The sequence below is a fragment of the Sphaeramia orbicularis genome, chromosome 3, assembly GCF_902148855.1.
Source record: "Sphaeramia orbicularis chromosome 3, fSphaOr1.1, whole genome shotgun sequence".
Taxonomy (NCBI): Eukaryota; Metazoa; Chordata; class Actinopteri; order Kurtiformes; family Apogonidae; genus Sphaeramia; species Sphaeramia orbicularis.
The window spans coordinates 51,010,379-51,035,368 of record NC_043959.1 but is presented as its reverse complement, the minus strand read 5'-3'; the positions used below and the strand labels follow the sequence as shown (position 1 = coordinate 51,035,368).

The window sequence follows — 24,990 nt, the reverse complement described above, 5'->3', positions numbered from 1 at the left end:
TGTTATTTTAAGGACTGGTCTGCTTGAGATCAAATTGGGCTGAATATGGCTCCTGAACTGAAATGTATTTGACATATGACTAATGTGAATATGTAATGCAGTATTTACCCAGACTGAGTTGATCTGTCACAGTCTAAAAATGGTTTAAAAAAAAAAAAGTGAACCCATTCTTAACAGAGACAACTACACAAATTGGACCTTTCACACATGTTCCCAAGGAATAAGTCTTCATGTTTATCATTTATTAACATCCAGTCTTTGCAAACCAGTATGCTTGTACTGTTTTACTTGTTGGTTGAAAACCTCATATGCATAGGTGGTCAATTGAGTTGAGTCCTGGTGACCATGAACACAGTAGAATATGACTCACACATTTAGTGAACTTTTATTTCCTATAGGTCTGGGATTCATTGTCCTACAACAGACCACTGTCATCAGGTCAGTCCTATCAGCTGTAAACACCTACAACTATTTTCGTGGTAACTTACAAATCAGTTTTTTCCCTCTACATTATCAAATGATTCTTTTTATTATCATAATAGCCTCTGCATTTTGTATTTTTCAGTGAGAATAAGGCGTTTTTCTACATTCAATTTACTGACCGTGTAGATGTTCATAGAGACTCAGACTAATTAAAAAAATATTGTATCAGATTAGTGACTTTTTCAGCAAAATATATCATAAAACAAGCATCTACAGCCACTGTCTATTATCACATTACATAGATTTTTCTTATGAATTGATGAACTGAACTGAATTGTACGTTCACTATAAATACAAGGGACGTGTCCAAAAAAGACCCATCTGATGCTACTGAAGAGTTGAAAAACTGACTTTCATCTGAATTATTTAACCTTCTAAGACCAACAGTCATTTGTGGCTTAAATGTCTATTTTTTTATAGAAATGTGCAATTATTTTTGAACCTCTAATCCACATATATATTTTAAAAAAGTAAAGTGTAGTTGCTCAGTTTTTCAGTGATATTATGGAGCTCTTATTTGGACATGTACTGGCTCCATAGTGAATGTGTTTAGACCCTAACATTGTGCACTGCTGATTCACCATAATTTCCTACTTTGAGCCAATGAATGGTCTTATTTTACTTCAGAAATGTTGCAAAGTAGGGCAGACAGTAATTTATTTGGAAGCCTAAAACATCTACATCCAATTTTCTTAATGAGAAAAGACTTGCTATAGATTTTGTCTGAGTTGCACAGTAAAAAAAAAAAAAAAAAACACATTTTGACACTATTATTATTATTCCTGAAAAGGATGTCTTTAAATGAACTGGATGAGACTGAGGTACTGCTGAGTCTGATGGTGTGATCTGTGACCTGATTCTCACCCATATTATAGAAATACTTTAGAAAGATTAGATAAACTGCTAAAGGTCAGGCACCACAACAGCAGTTCTTGGTCTCTGAGGGGTTAAATGTATTGATAGGATATTAGTGTTTCTTAAGTTATCAGTAGATTCTTTTGTTCGCTGGCAGCTGCTCAGGTCTTTGAGGGTTAATTTGCTGTCTGTCTGTCCCTCCCCTTTATAGATTACACATGCATTCAAAGAAGCTTGTTTGCATTCTATATTGAATTTGAGTGAATCAATGTAATTGTCCATGTCCTGAGAAAAAAAGCACTTTACAGATGCTCCAAGTCAAAAAATACAAGGTCCATTTAACTTCCTCAAAACACAATTTATTGGAAGAATAGATGGAAATGTGCTCAAAACAACCCATACAAAAGCTTGCTGAGTCAGCACCAAAGCCTGCACCCCTGGCAGAAGCATGTATCTAGATCTTTGTCATAAGCAAAGTTTGTCAAAACAATTTCAAACATATCATCCAAGAAGTCAGTTTGGGGAATATTCACTGACATCAAGAGAAAACCTCAAACCACAGAGTCTCCACGTGGTCGACTGATGTTAATATTAAGACTAACTCATAGATGTAGATGACATAACAGCAAGGCCACATTTAAGTCTCATTTACAGCTCTGCTACAAACCACCTCTGCTCTTTATTCAGTCACGTCTGTAAAGGTAAGGAGGAACACGGATTTGGGCCAGGTGGCTCACAGCCAAGTGTTACACAGCAGAGCACTCAAGGTTGTTTTAAAAATCTATGAGATATTTTTGTCTCTGTCTCAGAATTAGAAACTGACAGGAAACTTCATGCCAGCAGTCAATCAAACTGACAAATTCAGCCAAACAGATGAGTGTGTGTGTGTGTGTGCGTGCATGCATGTGTGTGTGCGTGTGTGTGTGTGTGTGTGTGTGTGTGTGTGTAGGAGAGGCTGTGCTGTGTCATCCCAGACTGTGTCTCCCACCCACCAACTTCATCTTCTGTCCACCTTCAGCCCTCCTTCACATCAATAATGGATGAACTTGCATGAACTGCAAATGGTGCCTCTTTTGACCGTAATCATAAGGAGTCCCACTCCAGCTCTGCCGACAGGCCAGCTGCTGTGGAGGGGGAGAATAATGACTCTTCACACAGGCGCACCAGGCAGCTCCCAATTAAAGCCAGCTAAAAGACCAAACTCCCAGCAAGCGCACACATATGCGATAAAACACACACTCTATAGACTAGACATGGAGAGGAAGGACCGGGGCAGAGGAGGAAACATCCCACTGTGAACGTTTATTAAAGGAGACATCTGCGAGACATGAAGGGGGACAGAGAGGTCGTCCTGTGGAGGACAGATTTATCTGCATCTGAGTGTCCACTGCCACAGAAAAAACCCCAGCCTGACCATGCATTAGTAGCAGAGGTTGGCATGCTTTTACATCATAAACCGTTGGTGGCTGTCCCAAAAGCCGAACTGCCCACATCATGCATGAACACACACAGGTACACACACAAACACACACAAGTACACTGGTTGACCGGTGTGGAGAGTGGGCCAAAGGCAGTTCTCAGCTCAATGGACAATCCCAGAGTTAGTGAGGGTTTTTAGGTCCAAGCAGCTTACCCAATCATTTATCAGATTAATACTTTTTATGAGAATAAACCAGTCATAGAGAGACAGACATATGGAATGTGTTAAACTGTGCACATCTGAAACCCAAAGAAATATTACATAACCAGAGGTCATCCTGTGTGCGTGTGGGGTCATGGTTTTGGGAGGGGGGTGCATGTGTCCATGTTAAGGCTGTAGTTTGTGAAAAATGCTAAATCTGAATGAAACCATAGGGACAGATAAAATCCCCTAATGGACTCGTTCACATTCAGAATTCAAATTGCAAATTCAATTTACTGTAAAAAGACAAAACAAACGACATGAAAATGATAATGTATGGAAAAACATGTGTTTGGTTTTTTAGGCCTTCTTCTTTATAGGAGGTAGGAGTTGGTCAATTACTGGATCAAATGTTCAACATCTGTAGAAATAGCAGTGACTGGTGGGTCAGATATCCAATAAAATAAGTACATTTATTTTTACAATGCAATTTAAAAAATGCAATACTTGGACTCTGATGTAGATTCCTTATAATTTAGTGTTACTGAACTGGGATGAGCTGAAAATCTGGAGTGTATTCAGTACAAATTCAAGTTTCCTTTATTACTTTATCCACCTTTCAGAGATATTTTGTTTATTATTAATATTTTCAGTTATCACCAAGAAGTTGTCATAAATTATAGAATAAACAGAAAAACCTTGTGCCAGTTTGTGTTATTCAAAATTTTGACCCTCAGATTTTCATTTAATTGTAAATAGATATTGGTTCCAAATGTAGGTCAGACAAAAGAAAACATCAGTTACCAGGAAGTAGTCTGAGCCCTAGCTCTTATTTTAAATGAATACGTTGACATACAGAAAACCAGCTAATGAAAGGAGTGAGCCTTACATTGGAGTCGAGCAGGTCGATGCTGTCCAGGCTCTTGCTGCGGTGAATGCGGCCTTTGATGCGACGCAGAGAGGGTTTACCCTGGCTCATGGGCAAGGACAGGGTGGAGGTGGCAGGCATTGCCATAGCACCTGCACCACCAGTAGCACCTAAGGACCCATCTGAACACCCGGGACCACCTGAGGGGGATGTTTCTCCATCTGGTGGGGTTACCCTGCGAGATAAAGACAATGTAAGCAACATTCCAACAAGACATGATGCAGGAACAGCATATTTGCACTTCTCCCACAGGAATGCAGTTGCAGTGCCAAAAAGGTGGGATCACCATCTCACCTTTTTTCTGGGATCTCTGTGTAAAAGTGACTATTGACTTTAGACCGATCGCCCTTACCAGCATTTTATTTATATGCATGGAAAGGGTAGTCTTGGGGCATCTAGCAAACTTTCATTAGTTAGATAGTCCACAGTTTGCTTGTAAGGCAGGAAGAGGTACTGGGAATGCTACTTGAACTTTAGTTCACATGGTCAGTGAGCACATCCAGCACTCTGAGACTTATGGCAGAATCTTATTCATTGATTTTAGTTCAGCTTTTAACACCATCAGGACTGATACTTTACTAAATCAGGTGTTAAAACTTGACACCAACGGCCACCTTCTGTTATGAATCAAGGATTTTTTTAACTGACTATCCTCAGTGGGTGTCTCTACAGGGTAACATATCTGAACACTGGGGCACCTCAGGGATGTGTCCTGTAGGGGTGCAACGGTACAGACAGCCCATGGTGCAGTCAGTACCTCGGTTTTTCCTTGTAATAATGTGTCATGGTATTGTTTGTGTGTTGGGTCTAAAGCCAGTTTTCTGTCTGCTGTTTCTCACTGAAGAGCGCTGTCGAGAGAGAGAGAGCGAGAGAGAGAGAGTGAGAGAGAGAGAGAGAGAGAGAGGGAGAGAGAGAGAAAAGCCACGACCACATCTACACTCCATGTGTATTTACGGCACAGATGAGATGTGACAGTGGAGCGACTTAAACCTTTGTGAGTTATAAAGCCAAACCCCCCAATCACTGTTATGGAGGCACAACAGTGACACTGGACGTTAACTTGCGGAGGTGAGCTTTCGCCTGCCTGGACACGGCACACACACTCAGTGGCCTGTAAAGCAATATATAAATCAATCGCAAAACCAAAAAACCGTGGTCCACAAGGGCGGATTTTCCCATGAAGGGTGGACTGAATGGTCTGCTTTTTCCCCAGAGTACTGTTGCATCCCTCGTGTCCTGTCTTCTGTTTTATTTTCTATATACATAAATGAAATGCAGATCTGTGATGGTAATTTTAACCTTTATAAGTATGCGGATGACATGGGGATGGTTGGTGTGATGGCCAGAGGTAATAGGGAGCTAGAGAGAGCCTACTTTGAGCATGTAGACCACCTTGTGGCATGGTGTGGGGAGAGTGCTCTACTCCTAAACTCTGCCTAGACCAAAGAGCTTGTTGTCAGTGCCAGGGGGGCCAGCCTTTATGTCAGCCCGTCACCACTGGGGGCCAACAGGTGGAGAGAATGAACAGTTTTAAATACCTAGGAACTATCCTAGACAGGAACTTAAATTTTAAAGAACACACAGATTATGTATTCAAAAAGGCAAGCCAAAGATTGTTTCTTACAAGAAAGCTTAAAAGTTTTGAAGTAAGAAAAGGAATTCTGCGGATGGTCTACATCAGTCTGCTGGAGAGTGCTATTTCATACAATATCACATGTTGGTATGGGAACCTGGGGGCTCTGAGCAAAACCAAGCTCACAAAAATAATCAATACAGCAAGAAAGATCATACAGGACCCCCAGAGGCAGCCTGTGGAATTGTACACAACTCAGACCAGGAGGAAAGCCTTGCAAATAGTTCAGGACCCCACACATCCACTTCATCATGAATTTGAAAACCTCCATCTTACTAAATAAAAAAATAACCTGTTTTGTAATTTATGTTTAGCCATATTCACATAAGGTGCTTAATTTTCCCTGCACAATGGCATTGTAGTGATTCACATATTTATTAGTATTATTTTAATATTGCAAATGATATTGCAATTTATATTAGGCCACTTGAGCTATGCTTATTTTGTGTGTCTGTAAGCCCATGGGGTGAGAAGCTCTTGTGTGTCTGTTGTACTGGCTGTGAAGTCTTGTGTAATAATTTGTTATATGTTTTTAAGTTTCTGTGGAGCCAAAGATGAATTTCCACAATGTGGATGATAAAGATCTCTATTCTATTCTATTCTATTCTATTCTATTCTATTCTATTCTATTCTAGTCTAGTCTATTCTATTCTAAAACAAACTCACTTTAACCACTTAAAAATAATGACCCTGCAAGTATATCCAAAACATCTGGGAAAATCTTAAGCTCTTTGAACATTTTTGTTGGTACAACTCAACATGACCACATTCCTAAAATATAAATGATCTAAATCTACACTGACCACATTTTGTCTACAGAACATGCTTATCTAAGGGAGAACATAAAGATGCCCCGAGGATCAAAGTGACATAACTTTCCTCTTACTGTCTTTACTTTTTAAAGGACATCCTTTCCTGTTGGCTGTGGTGGCATTCAAGCAAGTGTGAATAATTGGGCTGAATGTCAGCGGGTAGCCTGCAGATGGAGGCTAGGTACGGAGCATCCACTTGTCTTTTATTATAAAGCCAGCATTAGGCCGCTGTGTTTAGAGGCAGGACTGCAAACACAGGGAATCTCCAAGGTAAGATAAGATGAGCAGCAACAGAAAATATGACTCAGTATAATTTGCTGACAGTCTGGCTGCCTCTGTGGACTTTAAGTAAGTGGACAGTCATTTCCAGGATTTCCTTGCCAATAAAAGAAACAAAACACAGGGGCATTTTCACACAAATCGAAATCTGTGCCCAGAAGTTGTGAAGGCTAGTTTCTAACACGAACAGTACTTAAATTATTTAAACTCTACATATTATGACATTGTATACTCACTGAAACACTGACACATCTACCTTCCATATTAACACCATAATATACTTGGCCATCCCTAAATAAAGTGATCACACCTCTGAAACATACTGATTAAAAGGTCAGACAGAGGTTGAATGGGTCTAAAATTCACATGTAAATGTTGGAGATGTTCATCATTTTCATATGTTTAAAATCATGTATTTCTTATTTTCTTGCAATTTTGGTTGTATAATAATTAGTTAATTTTAATATGAATTACTTATGTTACCATATTATCATTATTTTCGATCATTTGTGCAATATTTCATGCTTTCATTTACAAGATACTGGACACTGATGTATTCAAATATAGTGGAGGGCAGAAATGGAACCAGGATTAGTTATTTTTTTATTTTTCCTTGGTTCCTTGTCTGAGTATATGTTTGCTTGATGGAAAAATAAATCCAACAAAACATGTTTCCTTGGACAATGGACCATTTTCCATGTGGGAAATTTAATCCTTAGGTGCCACATAAGCCAAACAATTGTGAGTTAATTACTTTATTTGGTATTTAGTTTGTGAAAAAATAGCCACTATACTAAATAGCGCACACGCTATATAAAAACAATAAACTTGAGCAAACATGTCTAATATTGCACGACATTGCTCTGAGTAAGACTTTTTGCTGCACAATGTTTAAAGTCAGTACAATACAGGACATTACAGTAGTGCTGACTGCCTGGAGCTGGTTGTGCTATTATTGTCATAGCATGTGCAGAGCACTTAGCTCCTGCATTTAGAACAGAGGCTCTGTCAATATGAGCTTTTGTTTTTATGTCAAGTGAAGAGAATCGATCATAAAATGTTTCTATTGATACAAGGTTCACAAACAAGAGAAAAGCTTCCATCTACAACCCTCACATTGTAGTAATTTACTCAGGGCTTGGGTAGAAAAAAAAGAGATGTACTTCACTGAAAGGCAAAACTGAGCATATTTTTGGCGATTTTTCAATTGTGCACTTTGATGTAAAAGAAGAAGACAACGCACATCAATAGAGGCATATGAAGTACTGTACTTTGTGTCTGAGGAATACTTCTCAGTTAAGAGGAGCAGCCTGGAGATGTGTTTTACATCTGCTTTGATTCATAACAGACACAGTCATTCCAAATACACACATGCATGCTGATTTACTACCTTGTTGTTCTAAAGAAAGCTTGAGGTGCACAGTGTTTGGCACTGAGCCTTGTTCTGCACAGGCTCCACTAAAAAGGAAATGTCTTTTTTAACCAGATTCATTGTCACCCGATTTACAGTTGCCCAGTACAAATATTAAAGATTTATTTAATGCACAAAAAATTGGTGTGATTAAGGACTTAATTTCACAGCATTTTCAATATAATTACTGTCTTTACTAAATATATGTAAAGATTTTTCTCAAACAAACAATGAAAAACAATACAATACAAAATACAGGTCCTTTAAAGCAGACTTTAAAGAGGGAGTAAAAATATATAACATCACCTGAACGGTTAAAGATCAAACTACATACAGTACTGTGCAAAAATATTTTTCCACCTTTAGTTCTGCTGTTTTGGTAGGGTTGAAATGAGCATATATATTTATTTCTCCTTCTCTTTTCTTCAGATACATTAAAAAAAATATGTGCATAACTTTAAAAGATACACAAAAAAACAGAGCTAAATGTGTTCCAAAGGTTATAATGACCATTTAGTTTGACCTCTGACCCCATGACAAGATATAGCAGTTACAAACATCTGACATGTGCTGAATGAAACCCGGTATAAAACATCAGAAAATTAAGCTAATAAATCTCATATTTTCAAAACAAAAGGGTTAAAGAGATGTTAAGTGCAAAGGGAGGTCACCACTTTGGTTGAAAGAACCTCTTTTTTTTCATGATACTTCTGTTTTTACATAAATCAAGATTATATCTTAATACAGAGACTGAGAAATGCATATGTGAGGTCATTAGAACTTTACTAAACCAACAAACCTAATGTTAGTCTCTGACTTTAACACATTACTGTATAAGTAAAATAAGGTGGTTCTTGAATGAAAACAATATATGAATTTTAATGATTTCTACTACTGACAAACTACACCAAACTACATTAAAGGTTGTTTTGTTTGCAATGTCATGCTGATACAACTTGCAGAATGAAGCATATTTGCTCTCCATCCTTATCTCTTAAGTGTGTTATTAGACTAACAGGTCAGGGTACTTGTGCAGAATCTGAACGAGGTCGGGGCCTGTCACTCTAATCCCAGGGTCTCTTTTACAAGGGGATTCCATTCACACGTCCAGCAGCAGCTTATGGAGCTCTGTGGGTTTTAACAACCCTATTTCTTAGATGGAGAAGCGCTGACATGGCCTGGCTACGTGAAAGCAGTTTACAACCTGTGGCTCACTGTGCTAATCCTATACACAGAGATACCATCAGTGAGAGGAAAAAGAGAGTAAGATAGAGCCAAGACTGGATCACACTCATCTCATACGTGTAAATTCCATCCAGAAAGCCAAGATCAACTGAACTGACAGGTTTAGAAAAGTCCTTAAAAGCATATGTTGTTTTTTTTTTTTTTTTCTCACCCTTCCTGTTGGAAAGAGCAACTGAGAAAACAACCACAACTCAAACTTTCAACCATTTATCAGCAAGTGGTGCTTGGTTGTAATGGAAATGTACTGTAGATGTTAAAACTCTATCCAGAGGCAACATGTTCTTAAAATTAAAACAGGATCTTTATAAGACACGTAAAATTTCCTCATTTTTATGCCCCATCTCACCATGATTTTAGAACATATTGTACTGCAAATCTTAAGTTGTGCTTTTCTTCTGTGCACTATCAACTGCACCTAAAAAGCAATGCAATACTTAATTATTTTGTTTGTCTCCATCCTGGTTCGCATATAATTACGTCTGGGTACAAATATTAAAACTTTACAGAACTCCAGAAGGAGCAGAAGTATATCACACCCGCTCACTTGCTGCCGGCCAATGAATGATTTATCATTCAGTGATGCTGCAGGATTTTAGGGAGATATATTGAGCCATGCAATCCAGTGGATTAGACACAGTCTGGCTGTCTGCGCAGACAGAAGTTAGTTTCACTTTTCATTGCCTCTGGAGGAATATGGAGGCACTCAGAAACCGTCTGTAGAGCACTCCCAGTGTGTTCTAAAGTGACCCCTTCAGTACAAACAATACACAATGCTTGCATCCTACTGCACAAAGATAAGGATATAACAAGAAACATTAGAAATTGACTGCACTGAGAGGAGATGTTTATGAATATTACATGAAACTTCATCCTAAAATAGAGACTCTCCCTTCTGCCCTGGATTTAAGCGGTCAGTGGCAAAGCTTTTCAGATTACCTCATCCCAGAATCCCAGGGTCTCATAAATGTGTAACCTCATTATACAGAAAATGAAATGTTGAATCAATGATTAGGTAAATTACATAAAATAGCTTAAATAAAATGAAATGACATGAAACAATATTATATATATATAGTATGATTACAAAACATGTCAACTCATCTCAAGTTTATATTACACTACAAAAAAAGTGTAAAAAAAAAAAAAAAAAATCTGAGTTCATTTGTGACATAGAAAACAACATCTCACCAAGACTTATTTTTTGAACTATTCTTTTAATTGAACTTTTAAAGCTTTAACTCCATGTTGCCATACAAATGTGCAGTGTGTTCTTGTGTCCAGATGTCCACAACGTTTATGGGCACTGACTTTGAGAAATGTGTTTACATCTCCAGCCAATAACAACACTATTCACTGGCAGAGTCATATAAACACATTCTGCTCTTCTCCATTACAGCACTACAAGTGTTGCGCAGTTCTGTCTGAGACCAACTACTTTGTAAAGCATGCAAATACACACAGAACAATTCAGGTTCTTGCCTAACATTAGGAATGTCCACCCAGGACAGAGAAAAGGAGGAAGCATTTACTTTGTATTTCTTTATAGAACTTCACATTCCTATTTTTGTGAAGGTGCAGGCATCTTTACGTGTGCTGTGGAGGATAACCACTGTGAGGAAATGTAAGTCTGTTTCATAGCTTTATTCTTACAATGCTCACATTCCTCATTCAGTCTATTTCTTGCTCTTCTATGACTCTCCTCTTCATTGGTTGAGTGCAGAGGATGGGTCAAGTTTATTAGTCTGTTTATAAGCACAAGTGAGAAATGACAGAATATTCATTCATTCATCTTCTGAACCGCTTTGTCCTCGAGAGGGTTGCGGGGCTGCTGGAGCCTATCCCAGCTACCTATTGGTGAAGACGGGGTACACCTTGGATGTGTCCCCAGTAGGGGTGTAACAGGACAGAAAAATTTTGGTACGGTACATTTTCGGTATGTTTTCAGTACAGTGAAGGAGACCAGCGAAGGGGGGGGGGGTATAAGGGAGGTGCGCTCCGTAACTACTGAAAACCGAAAGTAAAACTTAACATGCTTCGAACATCCAACCCGGCTTCTGTTGTACTCTCAGTCATGTTTACGCCCCTTTATCGGTGCCCCAGCCTCAGAATAAAGTGCTTTGGGTGCTTTTGCAGCAGCGCTGAGAATTCATCAGTGGCGGGGCACCACTGCAGAATGTGTATAGGAGAAACCCCACACATGGGTTCGGCTTGCGGCCACCCTGCTTCCCAGGTGTTTGCGTTCTTCACATAGGCTACATGTTTGTTCAGCACGCCTCTGTATTGTATTGAAGGCCCTGAACCAAAACGGTTCAGTACAAACGAGTGCACCAGTACACCCCTAGCTGCCAGTTCATCGCAGAGCTGACATATTAAGACGAATAACCAATCACTCTCACATTCACACCTACAGGAGAACATGCACACTCCACACAGAAAGGCCCCTCCCCCGTCAGCTGGTGTAGGAATCACCAGTTGATGAGACTTTCTTGTTGTGAGGCACCAGTGCTATCTACTGCACCACCGCATGGATCAGAATATTACTTCTTCATCCTAAACAAACAACATATGTTTGTGTATGTGCATATCTCACCTCAAAAAATATGACTGCCACTCAAAGGTTTATAGAATATATCTACATCTTCATCCTTCAGGTTTGAGGTAAAACATCTTTTAAAAATCTCTGGTACACTGGCACACTGCATCTTCCTGTTACCTCAGATGTACTTTGTTATGACTGATCTCCAGATGGAGAGCCCTTTGCAGAACAATCGGTCCTGCTGAGTGGAGACTACGGGGACAAAAGCAGCTGTGTCTAAGCCACATCCTGACACCTCTGTAAGAAACAAGGCTCCCCGTCCCACACACCAGAGATAGAATCCCACCACACATTTTCTGTCACATCCTCATCTGTGCAGGTTTCTTTTAAAACCTGACAAGAATGCACCAGGGCTTGTTCTTTTCTGAGCACCACGCATCTTTTTTCAGCTGTTCCCAAAGAGGAGAAAGTGTTTGCAGTTTCATACAACTGCCTGGAGAAAAAGCGCAGCGCCCAGCATCTTGTTTCAGAGCGTTTTGTCTTTTTTTGCGCAGCTGCTCTGAGTGCTTTCGGTTAAAAATTTCTGAACTTTTCAGAAAAACACTGGTGTTGTAAGTTGTTCATTTTTGGGCAACTAATCACACGGGGCAGCACTTGTCACCCTGGTAATTAGGCAAATAGAGGAAAGATTGTTTTCATCGTATCACCTATCCAAGGATTAGAGGTGTTCACAACAGAGAGTGAAAAGCTCATGTGTGGAGCAGATCAGCCAAACACCAGCCTAGTCTATCACACTCTGAGTCCTGAGATGGTGTCATAGATGTCATCTCTCATGCACAAATGCTTCGTCTCAGCTCTCTGCTAGGGTCTTTTTTCCAGAAAGGGTACGGACACACTTTACACTTCACTATTTTTTTTTTTTTAAATATATCATCTCTAGAAACAATGGACTTCACTTTGACCAAAATGTTAAACAGAGCTTTGACGAGACTCCTTTCCATCCTGGGATTTGGCTTTGTTCATATCTTCCAGCTCACTGAGTGAAAGACGTGCATCCAAAATAGCTCCACTGACTTTTTCTTCTTCCATTTATAATCTCAGACCTTTGCGAGGATGCTTTTAGAAGGCCAATACATTACGTCATTTGTGTTACTTTCAACATAAACTCACCAAGTAACCGGGGTCACTGTGCACAGGTGGGACAAATAAAAGTTAGAGCTAAAAAACAAAGAAACTGAAACTAAAAGAGACAGGTGAACATGATGGAGCATAAGGCTGAGAGGCAGAGGAAAGAGAGCAAGAGATATAAAAGAAGTAAGACCATAATGCAAAGGGACAAAGAACAGAAGGACAGTGCCAGTGTGTGGCTCAGAGGTCGTCCTGACTGCTTCGTAATGCCTGACTGTTCAGCCAGAAGAGAGGGCAGCCAATGAACATGCATCATTCGGCTTATGGGCCTCCTTTCTACTTCAGGGGACAAGTTGCAACAAAAGGACCGTGACACATCTTACTTGATCTAGATAACCTCAATGACCCTCCTTATAGGAAGAAAGAGACAAATGACTAATGTGTTCGGTGGCTAAAAACATCCTTGGGTAATCAACGGAGAACAAAAAAAAAAAAAAAATGGAAGCAAATATCAAAGTGTGTTATTTACTAGTCAGAGTGTGTAAACCCTCGGAAAGCCACCTGAGCAGAGGCGGACCGAGTGAAAATCTGCAGCTCTGATTAGACGAGACAGGCCTGACAGATGGACAGACAAGATTAGGCATATAGACATGTATCAAACAAGGCGCGACAACGGTCATGTCCGAGCGCTGTCTGACCCCTGTGGAGAGGAGGGTAACAGGCAGGTCAGCAGGCGGCTTTCAACACGAATAACAGATGTCAACATCAAACACTAAGTTAACTTCCGATGGAGTGTATCGAACTTCTCTGTAGATCTGTAAAACTTTCAGAACACAAAACGACACATTGGTAACACTTATCAACAATACTTTACAGAAAAAAAACATTCAGTGTTCCAACATATAATACATTGCAAAATACAACAGTAACTGGTATTTTGTCGTTAAATATTGGATTCACACTTCCATTGTAGCTATGTTTACTACTATTTCACCGGTCATTCAGTTTGTGTTTGTTTTTTTCTCTTTCTCTAGCTGGTACAGAGTAAATAAATAAATAAATGAGTGAATATGAAAGTGACTGTATTTATATAGCACATGGTTACAAAGTGCTGCACACATAAAACAGAGAGATGAAACAAAAAGGCATGAGTAAACAACCGGGCAAACACTGGAGCATGCATACACACAATGAAAATTACAACACAAGGCCACAGCATACACACCAGAGGATATAATAATAATAATAATAATAATAATAATAATAATAATAATAATAATAATAATGTGTTTGTGTGTAAAGTGTATTTTCTCCAATGAGGAAAGAAGCATGCCAGCTGATTTCACTGACTATGTGCACAGTATCAAATCACTGTTGTTCCTATAATGGCCATTTTTGATCATTTGATATGGGTCAAGTAAGCAGCATGTTCTGTTTTGGTATTCTGAAGGATTCCTTATTCAGAGTATGGTGCCTATTAGTATTAGTTAGACTTATTACTCCTATTATAATATGTGATGTGTCAACTATGGCAAAAGACTTGGGTATTAACGTTTTTTTATCTGCCCAAATACAGCAACACCAAGCTTTTCAGTAAGGTAGTTTTACGGAAAGAATGTCCCAGATAATAAAAAAAGACAAGCAGTTCCACTATTCTGATGTGATAAATGACAAATTAGCTAAGTAGGATGTCTGAATGCATAATCAGGGGAATAGGAATATTCATGGAGCATTGATGTTCATTAGCCATTTAAACAGCTTAGTAAGGATACTGTCTCCTTCAGAATAAGGGCAAAAAGATGAAAAGCATTTTCATCTAAACATAGTTACTGTCAGTATCAGCTACTATTCAGATTCTACACTACTCTAGAGTATAGTGGTATTACATCATGTTAAGAAAAATGATGTATTACATAACATTAGAGAATATTAATGTTGACAGACTGACATAAATCCACAAAGCAGGAAGAAACGGAGAAAGGAATAATTTTGGATTTCTGTCACACAAAAGTGGATCTCCTGTGCTGTGTCCTTCTCTGTTTGTGGGACGGCAGTGATGGATTCCATCTTGTCAGCCCCCTGTGCACCATCGTGACAGTCATGAGTCACCAGAGGCCGAGAACGTGTGACTCACAGATTCTAAAAGTCATTGCTGCTGCACGTCTGGCTCTGAGTGGAGAGGACGAGACTCTGATAGGTCGCTGTTACCATTACTGCCACTGACAGGCTCCTGATCGGACCTTTAGTTAGGATGACCATTAAATCAACTGACTTTCAACTGCACTGGAGAGTCAAAGTTCTGTGACATGGCTGACTAAGGTATTTCACTATAGTGTCTGGATATGTGAAAGGAAAAACATGGAGTCGATGCAAACTTAAATCACTATGAATGAAAGCACACAATGTCCTTTTCTTATTTTATTACCTATTGCAATAAAGCTCGAAAAAGATACACTATGTGACTGACGTTTGTCACCCAGGACGTCTCAATAAACTCCAGCAAAACTTTATTCACATCACATTGAGCGATCAATATTCACATTAACATTTCAAGTACCATTTGTCATTTATGTCATCTTAATAAAAAAATCAATCTAAAGCCAATAACAGGCGACCAAATGAAGTGTAGTCTTACTGTACATGAGGGACGGATTTCTCAGAAGTGTCATAATAAACATTTGATGTGATGTAAGTGCGCAAGTCAAAAAAATACAAGAAAGACCGTGCAGACCTAACAGATGACCAGAAAAAGGCAATCTACTGAATCAAAGCATTACAATGTGATATAAAAATCCACTTTTCCACTACATTTGTCAAAATATGCAAAGAATATGCGGTGGCCTCATGAACAACATGTGCAACCAGCCTCCAAAAGTGTAACATCCACCTGGAAAATACATTCCCTTTAGCAAATAAGCAACCCTTGGTTACTGTATTTACAAAATGAATTAAAGTGCACCATCATGAATCTTTCAGTATGTGGGTTTTTGTGGATTTTCTGTGTTGTGGAACTCACACTGAACCATGACAAACTGTAATGTCTGCTTTCCCTTACACCTTACAAGGATATAATATTTATTAAATAATAATAGATTGTGGTCTTTTTCTGTATGACAGAGAAAAAATATGACAAATATGTGTCTTATAGGGGTAGGTTCCGCACAAGTGTAAATAACATGGAATGGAGCTGCACTGTTAACCCTATAATGAATAAAAACATGATGTCAAAGAATTAGCAGTATTTCTTTTAAGCCAATTAACAAAGCAAGATATTGAAATCTCACATTCCCTGTTTTAACATTCAAGCAGACCTTAAATCTGACCTTTGGCCTCGACAGATAAACACACACAGTCACCCAAAAATCTATATTCACACATAAAAACACAAGCCAACAGGATGTTCAGAGAGTGGGTGGGGGTAAAGGGGTGAGCCACACGAGTCAATAAACCCTGTGTAATCTGTTCCCTTTAGTGGCATAAACCATCTGAGAGGAGATTACAACTGTTCTGCCAAAGTAAGAACATGTGAGTTCCTAATGGACAGAAACACTGAATAAAAGCACACAAACACAAACATAAACATGTGTGTGTGCCCTCGACTTCACTCCACGAAGAACTGTGCAGAGTAAGAATACTGTGTTCAGAGACTATCAAGACATGACGCATGTTTTTAGGATCAAACTTCATGACTTTGATGCAAAAAGGCTTTTTCTGACTTTAGGGAGAAGAAGATAAAACAGCAAGAGAAAGAAAGGAAAAAGAAAAAAAAAAAAAAAAAAACTATTTGTGCATATTTTTCAGAAAAGTAATGATTATCATGACAGGCCCACCCAGGACTTAGGCTCCTGCTGAGGTAAGTAATGCGAGGCATTGTCAGTTTGTGTGAGATTACGCATCACGGCCTCCAAGAGTTGAACTGGGAGAGTGGAGGGGGTAGGACAGGAGGTTGTGTTTGTGTGTTCTTCTGAAAAGCTGGGAGGGGGACATTTGGACACGCAAATCAGGGGAAGAGGGCCTGTGTCTGTGTGTGTTGGGAGGAGAAGGGACGCTGACTTTATGCATCATTAAGCAGGTGGACTGAAAACACCAGGAGGAGCTGTGGCTGAGGAGGGAAGAAGACATCTGGCACACAATACAGGACAGTACACCCACATGTTAGGAAAAGCTACAGCCAGTTTAAACACACATCATCTGGCTAATTACTATTTATGGATCTCAAACTAATTACAGCACAGTAGTTATTATAGTCTGCTCTGTGTTTTGTGTTGTTCATGTTTTGTGCTGGGAATGGATTTCTCTGTTTGTTTATTAAGGATGTTCTCTATCACACTGAATAAACCTGCAAAACCCAAACCTGCAAGCCAATAAACACAAGCACCACTAAGAAAAAGATTAAGGCGATTCTCAGTTTATTAGAGCTAAGCAGGGTGATGAAGTAATCGTGAACTAACGCTGAATATCATGCTGTGACTAGATTAACAATTGGTTAATCTAGCAAAACATAAATAGGGCAAAACAAACACTGTCTTGTTGAAAATAATAGGAAAATGCAATAAATGCACACTAACACTGCTCTGTCGTTCCTAACATGACCGCACTCTGAATCTTGTCACCTGCATATTCTGTCTAGACATGTCAAATTAGAACTTATTCTGATTTTCTGATTGACATATGGGATATAATCAGGGTTTTACAAGTATAATTTAAACATGTATAGAGCAGATTGTGGAATATGAGTCTCAGTTGGGGTTTGTTTCACAGTTTGCGCAGCTTTCTGCCTGTTTACAGTCAGCTCTGTTCATTTTACACAAACTAACAAGTCAACAGTTTGCAGGGCTGCAGCAGGGATGCACGGCTAAAACAAAAGTCCACAATTCTGATCTGAGAAACGCACCAATTTTCAACATTATGAAAGGCCTGAATCTACAAGTTTTTTTGATTTACACAAAAATCATAACACCAGGGTTGTGTATGGGAGATCAAACCAGTCTGACACAAATGTAAAAACATTTCAAATAAAGAAGCAAAGTGGCTCCAGCTGGTATTCTATCACTGCTGCAGGGATATCAGTGTAATATCCATTTTCATTAGCCATGTAAACAGCTTAAAGGGCAAAAAATAAGGCATATAAACAAAGTGTTGGCTTCATATCAGCTTCATACACAAGCTTCTACTCACAACTCAACACAAATTTTGCGCAGTGTTACTGAATGCGTCTCCAAAACACACAAAGACCTGCAACTTTAATATACGGCAACATGAGTTAATGTTTACAACTTATTTTCATATGTCCAAGATTGCTTATTGTTTCTCACTTCCTCTAAATTTCATTACTAAAATCACACACAATTGTTCGTACAGGTTTCTGTATATTGACACTACACTTGCTGCCAATAAGCCCCCACACACCAATGTGCTGGTTCTTTATAGCATGTTTTACTTCAGTTTTTTAATAAAGATTTGCAGATGAAGCAGTAATCCTGTTTAGCTGTTCATCATGTTAAGTTTGTCATTGTTGTTTTCTTCATGACTTGTACATAAAATGTTGAAGACCTAAAAATGTAGGATTTAATCCATTTCTTACACTGACTTTAACTTTGTTATGTTGAGATTCTTGGTGTTATTGCAGAGACACTATGATAAACCACTCTTTAAACATGATAAATAGGTTGGAGAGGATTTTATTCAAAGTTGAAGAGTGTAGAAACCATTCAGATTTATTTGGTTCAGGATGCGTCAACACAATGTGATCATGTTTTGTGTTTTTGTTGACGTCCTAACAGATTAAATTTTTTTTTTTTCAGGCTTGTGCTGTCGTTATGAAGGAGTTTACCTTTGTCTCCTTCAGTTTAAGTCTCAAACTCCATCTTAACCCTTTATCGGGCAAGTTACTATTTTTGGTAATTTCCGCAAACACTAAATATGGGGCCAATCCTGTGCCTCAGTGAGGTCAAGAAGCATGTCGGTTTTTGTAAAACTATACAGTGATTCAGAGAGATATTATAGAAATTTTGAAAATGTAAATAGTGAATATTAGGGGTGTAAGGGTGTACTCGTTTGTACTGAACTGTTTCGTTTTGGGGCCTTCGATACAATGCAGAGGTGTACTGAACAAATGCATGTAGCCTATGTGAAGAACGCAAACACTCAGGAAGCAGGGTGGCCGCAAGCAGAACCCATGTGCAGGCTTTCCCCTATATACATTCAGGAGCGGCGCTGTTGCTGAATTCTCAGCGCCGCTGCATAACAGGCACAGAAGCCTGGTCAGATGTTTGAAGCGTGTTAAGTTTCACTCTCGGTTTTTGGTAGTTACACACTCCCCTATAACCCCCCCCCCTTCACTAGTCCCTTCACTGTACCAAAAACATAATGAAAATGTATTGAGACAAAGGACCCTGTAACAAAAACATAGTGAATCGAATTTTTTCTGTACCGTTTCACCCCTAGTGAATATAAGTGATTTTTGTCAGTTTGTGACCTTATAACCGTTGTTATATTTGCATGTGTTTACTTTTTAGCAAGTGTTGCTTGGATGATTTATGACAAGAAGAGGGAGATTGTTGTCACAGCAAATGCCAAGGAGGTAGATGAATGTCCAATAACAGTACATTTTGAATTTCAGAGTATTTCAATGAGTGCTCTATAAAGGGTAAAGTTAGACAGAAATACCTCCAGTTGGAGGCATAGCAGGATGGAATCCCCTTCAGAAAACATATTTATAAATAGCACAATAAAATTTACTTTCTCATAATCTCATATGATCTAATTTAATGGGGAATCTTCCAATGGATGAACCAATGACAGTGTACCCCACATTTATCTGTTCCTGGAACTCTGTTGAGAACTAAGCAGTTCAGAAGGAATCTTCCCATAGCAGAAAAACTGAGTGACAGTGAAACAGTTTTTAATGTCGCACAGCTCATCTAGATCTTAACTCCATTATCAACCCACTAAAGATCAACTGGGCTACCACTAAAGCTCTCAACAAACCATGAAAATGTTTGAGTCTCACTATTCAGAGTGACAGAGTAGGTTGTGTGCATGCAAACCTCCTGACAGTGACTCCTCAATAAAGTCAGACATGACATGTAAGTGAGTGCACGGGAGAACTCCATGAAACACACACCGCAGACACACGCTGGCTCGGCTTCCCTTCGTTAAAGTGGCTGTCGGAGGCAATACAGTAATCCTGTTTTAATGGCCGTGCCCCTTCCCCCACCATGATGTGATGGCCCCGGACATGCCGCCGCGCCTCTCTTAAGGGAGAAGTGTCAAAACCAAGTCACCACTCGTGCTTTGCAAAACATTTGACAGCAGTCACACAAGGAAAGAGGAGAAAGCCTATCCTTTCCCCTGCGTGATGACTTCCTATTCACTTAGCTGTGCTGTGCCTCTACACGCAAAGGTATCAAGCTATTTATCCCCGTGGGATACATTTCCCAGGAAACTGGTTACTCTTTGATTATAATAAACCAGAGCTTGTTTTTTTCACTATAAAGTAATGCCAATCAGGGAGGATTATGCCTTATGCTTATGTTATCTATGTGGATTACAGAAGTAGTGGAACTACATGTGTTCATTGCATGGATAGCCTATAATTAGACTGAACACTGCTCTGCTGTGTCATGGTTTCTCCTCGTCTTATCAGTGAGGCTCAAAAAGCAAAAATGGAACAACTCCCATTTACCTTAATGTGACCTGTTATGTAATCACAATAGGGGTCAAATGGTGACACTTCCTGTCATAATAACTAAAACTTATTTGCCACATATTATCATCTAATGGAGAAAATAGAGTGTTAGTCTTTCATTCAGAAAAAAGTTATTGTTAAAAATTAGTTTGTAGCCTTTCTTTTTTTTGTCATATAAAACAAAGTATAGTGCCTTTTATGGATGAGTAAGACTTATTTGCAGCTGTATGTGACATTAATGTCTAAAAAAGACAGGCTACACCTTAAATAATAACAGCTTCAAGAGCAGGTCATGATTTGAGTGCCTGTTAAAGTTTACAGAAAACAAAACGGACACGGACTTGTAACTGAAATGGAAGTGACTACTGGGGAAACGCACGCACTTACAGACACAAAGAAACAACCAGTGAGAACCAAACCCAGCTTGGTTTTTCTACACATTCAGATCTAAATGCTGGCAGCACGAGGAGCCTGAATAAGTGATGAGAGTAGAATCAGCCGACATCATTTTACTACATCATATCACCGGGAAAAAAATGACAGGGACTTGATAGGAAATGACAAAGACGCGTCCAATGCGTAAAGGCTTGTGGGACTGTGAAACCTAGTGGAGTGGTTGAAACCCTGGTCAGAACAGACGGCGCTTCAGCTTGTTGAACACTGTTGTTATGAATACACCTGCTCCGGATTGTCCGCTCAACCGACCGATGCATCTGAAACTCAGCCTCTGCGAGCGGATCACAACAAACACCGAGTCCACCAAGCAAAACACAGACTCACTGGAGGAGGGGGGGGGGGTATTTTACGCGCACGAAGCACCGCGCACGGACGCACACGGAGAGCTTGTTCTCTGTGGCCAAAACGCCTGAATTCCACTGGTGTAAATATGAAACAGTTGTTGGAGGCGAAGACTGACGGAAACTGCCGACTTCCGCCGACAGCTGCTCGGCTTTTAAGTTCACACGAGAGGGCAAGAGGGGGAGCTTTTCATGACAACAAGGATAAGAGGCTAATTTGAAAGCGGTTTTCTCCACATGAAAACACCCTACCTTGCTTGCCACTCTTTCCACACACGCATCCAACCCATCCATCCATCCATCCCTCCATCCACACACGCTCCCATCCGTACGCGCTCCTCCTCCTCCTCCTCTTGTATACTCACCACAGCTGTCTCTTAGCGGGAAGGCAGTCTTTGTTGGAGGCTGTCACTCCCATGGCCATCTGCATCACCGTGATATATTTCTGGTACTTCATTTTGTCCTACTACTACTGCTTCTGCTACTACTTCTACTACTACTTCTACTTCTAGGAATCCGTGCGCCACAAAAGCGGCACAGGTGAGCGCGCATGCAAAGATCTGTTATTGTCCCCCGGCATCCGCTGCATCTTCAGCATCAAAAACGCCATTTCCATGTCTGGAGGTTTGTTGACAGGGAAAATGTTCCCCGAAGAGCTCAACGAAAGGTACCACGCCGCCGCGACCCATGTCTGCGCTGACTCTCTAATCTCATTAGAGCTCAGAATAGATTGGCTAATCCATTCAATTTTAGTCAGGACCGGGTCATTGTTGTGGTTCGCCCTGAAGCGGCACTTTTTCCCACCTATTTTTGTCTTTACACCGTTTTTTCTGTCATGAACTAAAAGAGTCAAAGAGGGAGAGAAACAGAGTCCAAGACTGGATGCAGCGGCAGCAGCATCCAAGCGTCTGCGAGGGAGGAAGGAGAGTGAGAGCGCGTCCAGAGAGGGAGAGAGAGAGAGAGAGAGAGGGAGAGGAGGGGGTGACGGAGGAGGGGAGGAGAGGAGAAGAGAGAAGAGGAGAGGGAGCGATGTCATGGCTTAAGAGGGGGTAACCTAACCGCTGCTGAGCGAAATGTCACAACAGCAAAATTAAAGGGAAAGAAATGTTTTTATTTCTTTGTAAATGATCCGTCAAAGCGTCTGGATTTGCGTCAAGAGAAGACACTTGACGGCATCAGAGAGTTCAGGGAGGAGGCAGAAGAAGGAGGGTGGAGGAGACAGGAGAGGTAGAAAACACCACTGGAAATCAACTTACAAACGCCAGAAATACTGTATATTCACCTGAAATGGGCTGGAACCAACACCCTTTAAGACCCTTTTTACACACACACACACACACACACACACACACACACACACACACACACACACTGTGCTCTTTATTACTATTCTGACACAGCTGTTTTCTGATGCTTAGTGTTTTCTGAATCATGATCTTCCAAAATATTGGCCCGATACCTGATACAGTTTTACAACAATTGTTTTTTGGTTTTTAGGTCCAGTTCAAAAGTTAATGAAACATGTATCCTTGTACATTGTACTTACAAAGCAGTAAAGTGATATCAACTGTACAACTAAGTGATAAAGTGGAACAACATTTTTATAAATTGCACTTTTTTTGCACATTTTTTACCACATTTCATTATTGTGTTGTGTCCATTTAGCTATAGCTGATTTACATCCCTGGCACTGTATGTGGTACATGTACAAAATGTACTGTACATACTGTACTATGCATATTGTGTCTATATTTATTTATGTTCCATGTACTCGTTCATTGCTGTCATTTATATTTTACTATATGATCAGGTGGTTTTTGTTATTTGAAAGAAGAGATTTTGTCATATCTTATTTCCGCTTCCGTTTGCTTGTAGCTTCTGTTCAACTCTTAATGATACATGCATTCTTCTGCATTGTATTTACTAAACAATAAAGATATCAGTTGTATAAATAAGTGGTTCATTAATGTTACAACAGTATTTGTATCCAATTAGCTATATTTGATTTGCAACCGTGACATTGTGTACTGTATAATAATTGTGTGCATATTTATTTATTTATGCTCGACTTAGAAATTTCTATGAACGCATTCATTGTTCTCATTTATATTTTACAGTTTGTCCAGGTTGTTTTTACATCTTCATGGTCATGAATGAAATTACATCTTATTTATTTCCACTCATCATATCTTGACACTTTCTACTGCTTCTGATCCTGTTTAAATCTTTATCTGCTTAAGCTGCTACATAGGTTTCACTGAATGGCAAGATCAGCTAGGATGAACTGATTAAGAAAAGTCGTAGGGCAAACACTGCATGTATATATATATATATATATATATATATATATATATATATATATATATATATATATATATATATATATACACACGCGCGCACACACACACACATACATATATATGTGTGTATATATATGTTTGTGTATGTATGTATGTATATATATATATATATATATATATATATATATATATATATATATATATATATATAAATAAAAGAGTCCTATATACAATATATCATTGGACCGCCCTGTGTTTTGACTACAGGCCACACTCACCACTCACACAACACGTATGCAATGTCACAATAAATATCAGAAGATTAATTTCTGTCCAGAGTTGCATTAAGTTTTGGTAAACATCCTATATTGATGATGGGAGACTCAGACCACTGTTGGACCAAATCCTCTCCAGCATATCCCACAGATTCTCAATGGGGTTCAGGTCTGGACTGATCCACCCCTTCACAATTTGAACCCACTGAATCCTGGCATTGTCCAGTCTTTATACTCCTTAGCAAATTAATAATTGTGAAAGAAATGGGAAGCTACTCACTGCAAGGCTCTTTGTTTAATTAAGTCTGGGCACAGCCTTATTTTTTGGCCAGCCAGTGTATTTAAAGTACAATTTATGCACACTATAAATGTAATACTTGATATATTTTCAACAAAGATTGACCCAAGTACTGTGACTTTTATTCCTTATTTATTAGACTACATAACTCATTTTTTAATCTTCTCCATACTAGCCCATACAGCATGTTGAGGTTTCCTGTAGGTTACAGTAAAGTCCCTCTCTGAGAGTCCAGAGTCGCTGTAAAGATACAAATCAATTCAATGATTGATTTGGTGTCGAATTTAAATGCCCAGCCAACATGAGTCATTAGAGAGTCCTCAAGGGCGAGGGGACATCAGAATAGACCATGTGTAATAGAGCCATGTTAAAGTGAATCCCTGTGTGCTGGTATGTTTATGCTCAGATGGTGCCTGGAGGTTGGATAGTGTTTTCTCTCAGATTGTACAATGATTAGGAAGAGGATGATGTGACCGTGACTGTTCACAAATTCCCTCTGTATAACCCCTCTTGGGCAGGATCATTAACCCTTGAAATATAGGCTGTGTCTTCAGAGCAGTCTGTGTGTTTTTAGGACAGTGCAGTGTAAGGTGAAACATCAAGTTCAGTGTATTTACATAACTGTTCAGACTAATAAACAAAATGAAGGAAGAGAGAACTGTAGCATAAACCGCTGTCTGGTTGAGAAGACACACGCAC

The 24,990-nt window shown here is 39.4% G+C and overlaps 1 protein-coding gene across 11 annotated transcripts in view; it reads right to left on the bottom strand.

Moving 5' to 3' along the window:
• tjp1a (tight junction protein 1a) overlaps positions 1-22,347 on the bottom strand; it is a 109,130-nt gene extending 86,783 nt beyond the window's left edge. For 6 of the 11 annotated variants that reach the window (XM_030160507.1, XM_030160555.1, XM_030160562.1 and 3 more), the window contains exons 1-2: positions 21,784-22,347; positions 3,849-4,062 (exon numbers count right to left, since the gene is read on the bottom strand). In XM_030160507.1, coding sequence (XP_030016367.1) covers positions 3,849-4,062; positions 21,784-21,875 — 306 coding nt within the window. In that variant the 5' untranslated portion in view covers positions 21,876-22,347. The remainder of the gene's footprint in view (positions 1-3,848; positions 4,063-21,783) is intronic. The other 5 variants (XM_030160515.1, XM_030160579.1, XM_030160602.1 and 2 more) reach the window with 2 other exon arrangements.
• Positions 22,348-24,990: the final 2,643 nt, after the last annotated feature.